The sequence below is a fragment of the Eleginops maclovinus genome, chromosome 15 (genome assembly GCF_036324505.1).
Source record: "Eleginops maclovinus isolate JMC-PN-2008 ecotype Puerto Natales chromosome 15, JC_Emac_rtc_rv5, whole genome shotgun sequence".
Taxonomy (NCBI): Eukaryota; Metazoa; Chordata; class Actinopteri; order Perciformes; family Eleginopidae; genus Eleginops; species Eleginops maclovinus.
The window spans coordinates 2,194,655-2,205,850 of record NC_086363.1 but is presented as its reverse complement, the minus strand read 5'-3'; the positions used below and the strand labels follow the sequence as shown (position 1 = coordinate 2,205,850).

Genomic DNA, 11,196 nt, shown 5'->3' with positions numbered 1-11,196 from the left:
TAAAGTAGAGACACTACATACTGATATACACCTGAACATCAGCAGGAGAGGACTCTTTAAAGTAGAGAGACTACATACTGATATACACCTGAACATCAGCAGGAGAGGACTCTTTAAAGTAGAGACTCTACATACTGATATACACTGAACATCAGCAGGAGAGGACTCTTTAATATGTTTATATATTATAGTAACAACACATTATTTTCCAGCTCCCTCGGCTCCTGTTCTGACGGCTCACCCCGTCCACCCCGGAGCCCCCCCCATGCACCCTCTCTATCAGCAGCAGATGCATCCGATGTTTGCTCAATACCAGCCGTACCTGCAACCCCCCATGCAGCCTCCCCCAGAGCAACCAGTGCCACCAGTACAACCGGAACCGGAGCAGGCGGGCCCAGCAGCTGCAGCTCAGCCGGAGACCCAGACTCCAGCTGCTGGAGCTCCGCTGGCTCCAGTACAAGGTGAGTAGAGACCATTTGATCAGACTCAGACCTCTTCTTTCTTTCTAGAGGATCTTTACCCAACAAAACGTATTTTTCCAAGTCTGTAGAAGCCAAGTTTTAGGCTGGGACTTCTATGCAGCTCCACAATACCTAATATTTACACATATGTAGACTAGTCGATAGGGTTTCAATAAAATCAGATTCATTTGGCAGCACTAAATCTTACACAGTAGACTCAAACATGCAGTCACTATGACAGAAAGTTAGTCTTATATACTGTGAGACTCAAAAGCTTTTATTCCTCATTTAGAAATGTCTTTAAAAAGCTTCATCACTTTACAAAATTCCCGGTTTATGTCTTACATCATGACAGTTATTTTTTGAATTCTTAAAGGTTATGTTTATGTATGCAAATAAGGTGTAACTCAACTCATAATAACTGAGAGAGACATGTCACGAAAGCCAAATTCTCTTAAAATATTCAACATTGCAGGAAATAAGAACATCACATTTGCCTGCGTCTTGATCTAATAAGTCACTAAAGGTGCACACTGCAAACTCCTTTAAAATCTGAATATTCCTGGTGAGGCTGAAACACAACACTGAAAAAACAGACTTATTGCACGGATGGTTCCATCTTAAGAACGTAAGACTCATTTTAGATCCAGGCCAACTTTTCTTTTAAGTTTTTCACTGCTGCCTTTGTCTGAGCGTTTTGTCTGAGATAAGATTTACTGAACTCAATGCATAACGTTATATAGACCATTAATTCCATGACTTATCTAAACTCTTCTCTCTTAAAGAACCAGAGGCTGTTGAGGAGGAAGTGAAGGCCGCTTCCACCAAGAAAGGTACAAGCTGTTTCATTTGTAGTTAAACTTGTCTGCTGTGAACAATAATTACTCTGTGATATTTTGCAGCTGCACCGAAGAAAACAAAGGCTGCAGATTCAGAGAAAGGTACGTACGCTGCTACGCGAGCGCCTCATTTGTCAGCGGAGGACTCACAGTAAATACCTGCAGCTGCAGCGCGAGACAGCGATGCACGGTGCTTTCATTACGGAGAATTAACTCAACGTTTCCTTCCAATTATCCCCTCAGAGGCAGCAGCCGCCGCGGAGACAACAAAGAAAGGTAATTCGTGTTTGCAAATCACTAATTCAACAACGGGCACTTCACTGTCGCTACAAATTACACACACACACTATACAAGCTGCAGCTCTCTGCAAATATACAAACATAATTACACACTTCATTTAGATGTGATGAATAAACACACATTCTCCAATTCTAGTCCCGGCTGCTTCCAAAGAGAAAACCAAAGCTGCTGCAAAGAAAGGTGAATAAACATGAACTAAGTGAGGTTCTCTTTAGGGATATTCATTTTAAAGTTAACATACACTGCATTGAACTATTCTTTCTGCTGCAGAGACACTAGCAACAAAGGAGAAGACAAAAAGCCCTGCAGCGGCCAAGAAAGGTAATGAATATTTTGGTGGAAAAACAAGTCTTTAATTGAATAATGTCCTTAATATTGAGTTATTTCACATTTGAAATCAGATGCATTTGTTTCTACAGAGCCAGCTGCAGAGAAAAGCAAGACTGCTGCAGCTGCAAAGAAAGGTATTGATCGTTTAGGTAGAACAGTGACAATATTAGAGTTTGAACATTTATTTAAGATTGTACGTTTTGTTGCAGAGCCAGCTGTGAAAGAGAAAACTAAAAGTCCTGCAGCGGGTAAGAAAGGTACAAACATTTGTCATATTATTAACCATGCTTCAAAAAGCTCTTTATGTTTCTCATACTGTCTGTGCTGCAGCACCTCTTCTCACCCTCTGTCTGAAACCAGAGCCCAGTCTGCTCTGATTGGTTAGCTGGCCGGCTCTGCTGTGATTGGTCAACCTGCGTAGAGATGTCCCGCCCCTTAGAAAATCACTTACAATGTGTTGGAGCGCTAGCCAATAGGAGCCAAGTGTTACATATGATGTCACTATGGAGTGTGTTGGAGAGAAAGTCGCTCTGGATTGAATTTTGGGATTTTAGCCCTTGCAGATCATTTACATGCACTAAAACCCACAGATCACACTACAGGAAAGGGAAACCGCCCCAAAACTCTTTAATCCAAGCAAATTCCATTCATGTGTTAACCAATAAATAGATTCTGATTAATATATATGTAGTATTTTGACCTTTTGTATTTTTGTTTCCACAGAGCCAGCTGTAAAAGAGAAAGCCAAACCAGCGGCTAAGAAAGGTAAAACCTCAAAGGGTGTCCCAAAAAAAAAAGGCTGACATTATTAAAATCATATGAAACGGAATCCTCCGCGTCCCTAATGAGAGCGAGCCGCTGATGTTTCACTAGGACATCGTAAGCTAATAATCACAACTCTTTCCTCATTAAATCAGAGCCTGCAGCTGCAAGGCAGAAGAGGAAAGCAGCCTCTGAGAAGACAGGTAACCACACACACACACACACACACGAATAGACACACACACAAACACACTCGTATATACACAGACACACACACCGACGTCAATTAGCATGAAAATCAATCATGAAAAATGATTGGAAAGTTATTAGTTTTGCTCCCCTCAGAAACGTCGCCTGTCAGGAGCAAAGACAAGACTTCGACAGCAAAGAAAGGTAATCTAATAAATGACATTTTAATATTTGGTTTCTTCATCCAGTGTTTATCTTGCATCATATTTTCTGTTCATGCAGACGTTTAACCTGAATTTGATTTAAAATGGAGGTATTTATTTCAGAGCCAGTCAGACAAAAAAAGAGATAAGTTTTATTTACAATTCGTATAAAATACAAGCTGTACAATCCAGCAAAAACATGGAAGCCATTTAAAAAATGAAAGTAAATAATTCTGAGTTGATTTGAGTATGGGGGGAAAACCCTCAAAAACTGCTGATTTATCAATATTGACATAAAATGGACTATTAAATAATAAAAGAGCATGTCTTATTCTCCCAGTGCAGTAATAATATCTAGTGTGGGAATCAGTGCGTGTTTCTTTATATTTTCAGTTCATGCAGATGTTAAACCAGAGCTTTTTTTCAGATCCAGAGCCGATCAGCCGACTGAGAGCGAGACTAGAAGAAGTGAGGAAGTCAAACGTCACGTCTCCGGCGAAGACTGCCAGATCTCCTGAGACAGGTAACGGGTCGGAGCTTCATTTAACTTCAGTATGTGGGATGGAAATCATATACCGTGTAGTCTTTTATAAGCCATGTAGGGAAGAGCTGGGCTCTTGATTTGAATGTCTTTTTATTGTTCAGCCAAGACGAGGTCAAAATCATCAGCAGACTCAAAAAGTAAGTCCAAGATTTTGACTTATTTTTCACTTTTACTTGTTGTTTTACTCTTGAAAGAAGCGGGTATTTTTTAATAACATCCCTCCAAATGAAAAGATCAAAATGATGGTCATGTTGAACATGTTTAGGACTCCTTAAGAAATTAAAAAGACACTGACTGGAGTTATTTATGTCATTTAGACACAAGTGGAACAGTGCAGTAGCAGGGAAGATGAATACATCTCTACTAACAATTATTCGTTAACATGGACACATTTTAAGAGTAATTGGGATTTTTAATGCATTATAAAAGGTCCAATTAGCAACATGCCAAGCTGCATTACACTGAGAATATGTCATTTACACCACATTAGAGCGTTATTTGGCAGGATGTAACAGGACTGTCTGTTCTCTTTCAGGCAAATCTGAGAAGGCTGAAAAGAAATCTGTGAAAGAGTCTGAAGGTATGGATAAAGAGTGTGTGTGTGTGTGTGTGTGTGTGTGTGTGTGTGTGTGTGTGTGTGTGTGTGTGTGTGTGTGTGTGTAATATTTTGCATTAATCCATTTCTGTTTTTCGTCCCCTTACATTTTAGATAAAGAGAACAAACCAGCAAAAACCAGTAAGTGTGACATTCAGTCGTCTCCACTGCAAACAATATCCAATTATTAACTTCTGTAACATTAAACCCATCAATCACTTTTTTATCTGTAACTTCAATGATGTACTACCGGGATTTCTTCCAAACCTCACCTGGTAGATGTGTTGCCTAAACATAACCAAAAGGTTTTGTTTCAAATAGCAAATCTAACCAGAGCTGTTTAAGATTGACAGCGTAATCTGGGAGAGAATCCATTTCCACCGAGACCTTTATGAGAGTTCTGGTGGAACGGGAATGTCATTTTAGTTTGGAAAATGACCCAGAGGCAAGACTTAGTCAAACCCAGGCAGACTCACCTGAAACTGGAGCAGGTAGACAGACCATAATCCAGTGCAAAAGCAAAGTAGAACATCTGGAAGAGAATGAGTGAAAATGGGCCGGTATTTATACTGGAGGCTGATTAGGGAAAGGTGAAGCAGGTGAGCGGGGAAAGTCATGTGACAGGAGAGGAGGGAAGGTGTGTTTCCTGCAGGGGGGAGGAGCATGCTGGCAGTATTACAGGGGGCAAAGAAGTATTTTAATCCTTAACCCAAAGTAATAATAGGTATTAGGTAAAACTCTGCATTAAAAAACTTACTTAAGTGAAAGTGATATCAGGCAAATGTACTTAAAGTATCCAAAATACCCAAAATAGTGGAAAAATTCAAAAATGTGATGCGTTTTTTGTGTTTTACTGTTACATGCAGTTAATTAGTTTAGTATTTCTTATGATAAGCCCAGAAAACCAGATGCTTTATCATCATTTTGTATAGATTTATCATATATTTGGTTCTTAAAAGTTAGAAAATGACCCATTTGTGTGAGAAATGCAACAGAGTTAGAAGTACAACATTCATCTCTCATATGTAGAAGTAGTACAAAGCAAATAATGCTGGTGAGCAAATGTAGTTTCCTTCACTGCTGGATGCCCACTAGTCAATACAACATATAAAACATAAAGTATAAAAAGTTTAAGGATAAATTAAGAAAGATTTTAAGTATTGTTTTTAAATGTTTTGCTTGTTGTTCATAGAGAATGGAAAAAGGGCTTCCTGTAAAGCGTGAGGTATTCAATTAATTTCCCCCCTTCTTTCCTCGGGTTGACTCAATATGAATCTTCTTTAACGACATCATCCTTTATTATTATATTTATTTAATGAGAAGAGCTGATCAGGACGAGATTACCGGCCCGCAGTCATCAGCAGAGATTATGTCCTTTGATGAATGCAGCAACAACAACACTTTAGACTAATTGATTGAATCCATGAAGCAGAACCCATTAAAGTATTAGTGCTCTGTTCTTATTGAGTCATCCAGTGGACTATAAACCCTCACACACACACACACACACACACACACACACACACTGCCCCGAGTGACTCCACACTTTCCTTGCTGACGCACTGTTTCCTGTTTCTCAGAGCAAAAATGGTTGGATTTCTCTGCTCCAAAGTTACAGTACACCTGCAGGTTTAACTTACTGAAATATCTGTAATGTGTTATATTTGTATTTCTTTATAGACTCTATACCAAACAATAATCCAAATTGGCTGTTTAATGTCTGATAAACCACCCTATATTTGACTTTTTGGAGGAGGAATTACCCTTAAAGGTCTTGATTTCCTCTGTAAATGTGTGTTAAAATCACTGTTTTTCTTTCTCTTTCCAGACTGTTTTCCTCCTATCACTTAAATGCATGTCATCCTTTGTCTTCTTTCACACTTTCACACGTTGAAAGCTGACATTATATAACAATGTTTGAATTCCCATTTCTTGCAGAGGAGACCCCGACTGATGAGAGTAGCACAGAAAAGAAGAAGCCAAGTAAGAATTTCTGACATGTTTTCACTTTTCTTTTGGGAAATCTGAATTCTTGGAAGTTTATTTCACTATTATGATCATATAAGGTTTATTTAAAAGTCCCCTATTATGCAAAATCCACTTTTTCCTGTCTTTTGTACATAAATATGTGTATTTGATTGTCACACTACTGCAACAAAGCCGCAAACATACTGATCTTATCTGTGATGCATTGCTGCAGATTAACACCATTCCAGTCGTTTTAGTTTGAAATAGTCCCATCTCTTCTCTCGATGTCTCCACAGGTCAGAGATTCTTCCAGTGCGTTTATGTCCCTGGTAGAAACGCTCAGTACCCGTTACGACCCTTGACCCCGGCCATGTCCCCCGCCATGATGTCCCCCTCCATGATGTCCCCCGCCATCAGGTCCATGTTGGAGCAGCAGCAGAGGGCGGCTCGAGCGTCGGGACAATAAGAGAAAGTCTCTCGTCACGTCCAAAAACTCTGCAGCTCTGCACCTCCCCGTCCAGCAGGGGGAGATCTTTTTTTAATCTGTGGATCCTCAAACTCTGAGGAGAACCACAGACAGATGAGAGAGGACAGAAATATTTTGTCTTTAATTTATTTATGTGTTTTTCTCTCCATGTGGTCGAGCTCCTGGGGTTCCTGTTGATGTTTCCCATCACTGCCATGCCTTAGATTTGATGTATTTTACTTGTATTTATTTACTTGGTTGGCCCATACATGAACTTTGCTCATTTCTTTGCATGCAGCAAATTAAATTAAACAAAACTAACTTTGTATTTTTACAAAAAATCTAAACAAGGAAGAAATGATGTCAATTAGAATAAATGTAAAAAGTTCCCTAATATTTGTAATTTAGGATAAAACAAATGAACACATCCTGACATAATGTTGTTTTCTGTTTACTTTTGTAGTCAAGTTTAATATTTAATGTACATGTTTGATTTAATTTAATATACATTAAGTCATTTGCACTGACATTTGTTGCATAAGAAATTAAAAAACATAACACAAAATTAATTCATTTAGTCATAACAATTAAAAATGTGGATATTATTTTGCAAAAACAATAGAAACAAATATGAAGAAATTAGAAACAAATCACAAGTCAAGGACATGAATGGGGTCACCTATTAACTGAATGGACATGTCACATTTTTTATTTTACTAAAAGAGCTTTTATCTTTAGCTAGTCTTTCTAATCATAGATTCTAATTACCCTCACCCTGCATACCACGAGAGCATGTTGTGCTTCAAATGCAACAGATTAGCATGTAAATGTTCAGAGGGTCAAATCCCAGGAGCTCCCACACCTGATCCCAGCAACCTCCCTGTCTCTGATCCCGAGTCTCATCAACATGATCGTTAAATGAATAATGATGATGCATTTCCTTCTTAAATGACCTAATTATATGCAGGAGTAAAGAGCCAGTGTATAAACCTGCAGGACATGCAACCATAACACTCTTTATTTAAATTAAATTAGTTCAAAAAGATATTTTGACGAGTGCAATGCATTTATGTCTGTTCAAAGAAAAAGTTGCTGATTTAACTTCAAATAAGTTCAAATAAGGGCTTGAAGTGAAGGTATACAGCATAAGGTACCCTCATCTAATACTACTTATAATGTTAACTTGAATAATGTCCCTTTATTATATATAATTGGCCTTCTTCTCATTCATTAAACTTAAGAAACATGCTGTTTTCCTAAAAATGAGTGCAGTTTTGGGTATGGGTTTCTCATATTGCTGCATATTTTATCACCTAGGATATCAAACAGACATAAATAACATATTCAGAGACAGGGAGTCTGCACAGGACGACTTTGATGACCAACTAATGAGACGCTGTGATGTCTACAGTGGATAAATGTCATGTTACTAATCAGCTTATTTACAAAGCTTGATACATGTTTTCATATTTCCTGTTACCTCACTCGCTCTGGTTTTGTACCTTCAACCACAAGGCTGCAAAACTGTAGCTGAGCTTTTACCGACAATTTGCTGTTGTCTTACTGAGAAAACCAGAGAACCAAAAGGGTGTTTTCACACTGCTGATCCCGGGATAACACACACACGTTAGTCTAGGTTTTTTTTAAGAGTTCAAGCTAACACGTTTGTCACACTCACAGACTGAAGGTGTAACATTATTTCCTCCATGTTTTGCAGTGTAAGGCACTGTAGTTTAACCCACAGTTTACTCATGCTTGTATTGCAGGACTATCCTTAACCTGTTCAAGGTTATTTCTCAAAAAGTCTTAAGGTGTGTTCAGACTGAACCCAAAATTAAGAGGCGATGCAAATCCGCAGAGTCAAACCAAATATGAGTGCATAGGAGCATGCAGATTCAATGAGTAGTGCAAACATCCAAAACACTTACATTCAAGCTAAATAAATACACTAATCCTGCAGCAATTATTTGAGTTATTGCTACAGTTACAATACCTATTATGGTACTACTATGGGTGTCAAGATATACCTGTGAGAATTAAAAAGATTGTGTAGTGAAAAACGTATTTATAGATAGCTTTAGTGCTACCAAGCTAACAGCTATATTTGTACCCTGTTAAGTTTGTGATTTGCTATTTGAGGCTCCTCTTATAGCACAAAAAGTGATACAAATACTTTGTGTTCACTCAGAATGCATCTTTAAGATCTGTGGTGGGAATGTGGGTTAGAACCAAAGCCTAACAGCGGTTAGCAGTTAGCGGTTAGCTGTTAGCGGTTAGCAGTTAGCTGTTAGCGGTTAGCATAAGTGTGAATGCTGGACGTGAGGCTCTAAGTAAACTCTGGGTTAATGACTGTGTGAAATGAGGTCAAAGCTCTCAGCACATCCTGTCACCAGGCCTGAGAAATGTTACAGGGAGGGTGCTCATGGACAAATAACATCTGACATCCGGTAACATTAGCAGCCTACTGAGTGTGTGTTTTTGGAGAGGCATTTAGAAGACACCTGGAGATTGTGTGTACTTCAGGTGCGTTTGTTTATAGAGGAATTATTCCAGGAGGAGACGCAGCGGGAGGTGGCTGCCCCAGAGACATCATAATTGACAGCGAACAGATGCAGCTGTTTTAAATCTAATCTGATCTCACAAGACTGTATGTGGTTAAGTGAGTATTTTCTTTCACTGTCTGCTGTCAATGCACTTGGCAGTTTGAAAAAGTACTGTATGTGCACTTGAAGCAAAAAACAAACAACTTTAACTTCAGTTTTTAGTTGTTAAAGTTTGGCTGACCAGTTTCACAGAGATCACGTTATATTTCTCGGTCAGTAAAAGACATCTGGAGCAAGTACTCCTGAAGACAAGTGATGTAGTATTACAGGCGAAACCCTCACAGAGAGGATGTTTGAGGGGTAAAAAACACTTGAAAGAGAGGTCATTGTGGAGCTATTAAGTGAAGAAAAACACGATGTTGTACGTATTGCGATTAACAATCGTTTACTAGACTTAACTAAGTGTTTTTCTTTGCCTTAACCATGTTTCAGTGAGAATTGTTTAACTATGAATGTATTTAACATTCATATTCTATATTAAAACTACATTAAGTGCCTTAAACATACAACTAAAAACCAATGTTTAATCTACTGAAACAACAGGTACACAGTATTTGTTATTGCTCTTTGGAACATGAGGGTCAATTTACTTAGTGTTATACAGAAGGTAACAATGAAAAAGTGCCTAATAAATAAAGTGCTTGCAGGAGAACACGTGCAGTTCAGTTAATGTAATGTTTTCAACTCCCTGTGTTCCTTCATTAAGTGCCTTTGTACAGTAGAAAGCAGAGTCACAGACAGAAGCCAGCTCCATGTGGCTGTAGTATATTATGGCAGTGATTTGCTGTTTTAAACCAGGTTTCTGCAAAGTGTAAAGCCTGGAGGAAAAGAGGAGCGTGCCGCAGTAGCTGCAGTTCCAGAGTAAATGTTTTAAACTACTTCTAAAAAGACTTTGTAAAGATTTCAGAAGACTTGAATGTGATGGGGTTGTTTTGTGAATGAAATCTACAGTGTTCATTTCAAGAGTTGAAGTCAATGGGAAACGTGATGATTTCTTTTTGGCAGGAATTGAGATTTTTTTTTTTTGGGGGGGGGGGGGGGAGAAATGACCTCCACTTGCAATCATAACTTGAGGTTGTTTAGAAGGATCACTTATTGTCAATTTTTCTTATTTATTTTTGCATGATGGTGTAATTCAAAGGAAGTACAGCAACACATTGTCCAGTGTAAAATACCCAACAGTCAGTCAGGAGCTGTATAAAGACTGTAGATAAAAGGGATCTTATTTATTGTTCTCACCTCATTAACTCTAAGATATACAAATCATTTCCTTCACTGGTTTTATTTTGAAAATATGTGATTTGTCTCCAGTGTTTTGACTGTGATGTTGGCAATAACTTTATCTAGTATCCTAACCAGACGACATAAACTACCTGTTGCATGTATGATAAAGCAGATGTGTATGATGGGATGCCTATATCACTGTTTTAAAACATTTTAGGAGCCAAATAAATGTCATAAATCACATTTCAGGCACTTAAGAGACTGAGGCTGTCTGCTGTGATGTAGAATATAATCGCAAAAGTGCATTTTGTGAGTCAGAATTTCAATAAATCTTTGCAGAAATGTACGGTGTCATATTTATTACAAGGTAGAATATATTTGGGGACATTTAAAACCCCAAAATACTCACTTATTTATTAGCAAATAGGTTCAGGACACATCATTTCTATCTGAAATACATTTCTATATAAACACAATGATGATTTGTTCCTCTAACATTTGCTATTTGATTTCCCTATAAGTTAAAGTAGCACTGAGCTGAAGCCTGAGACATGCTTTTAATAATTAATAGGTAAAAAATAGAGGCTTTTTAAGGCCTTACTAGCAAAAGCTGTCCCAGAATTAAATCAAGTGTTTCACTTACTGCACAGTATATTGAAGTTTGAGTCATTTCTGTTCCTTCTCTTCTGGCTCAAACAGGAAACAGGAAGT

The 11,196-nt window shown here is 38.2% G+C and overlaps 1 protein-coding gene across 1 annotated transcript; it reads left to right on the top strand.

Annotated features, from left to right (window-relative positions):
* Nucleotides 1–220: 220 nt before the first annotated feature.
* LOC134877115 (transcriptional regulatory protein AlgP-like) lies at nt 221–10,827 on the top strand. The gene is made up of 17 exons (XM_063902502.1): nt 221–461; nt 1,247–1,294; nt 1,364–1,402; nt 1,544–1,576; nt 1,737–1,781; nt 1,872–1,922; nt 2,021–2,065; nt 2,141–2,179; nt 2,655–2,696; nt 2,849–2,896; nt 3,039–3,086; nt 3,513–3,608; nt 3,731–3,766; nt 4,165–4,209; nt 4,339–4,365; nt 6,163–6,207; nt 6,489–10,827. The coding sequence occupies exons 1-17, from the start codon at nt 266–268 to the stop codon at nt 6,656–6,658; spliced, it is 1,053 nt and encodes a 350-aa protein (XP_063758572.1). The 5' UTR covers nt 221–265; the 3' UTR covers nt 6,659–10,827.
* Nucleotides 10,828–11,196: the final 369 nt, after the last annotated feature.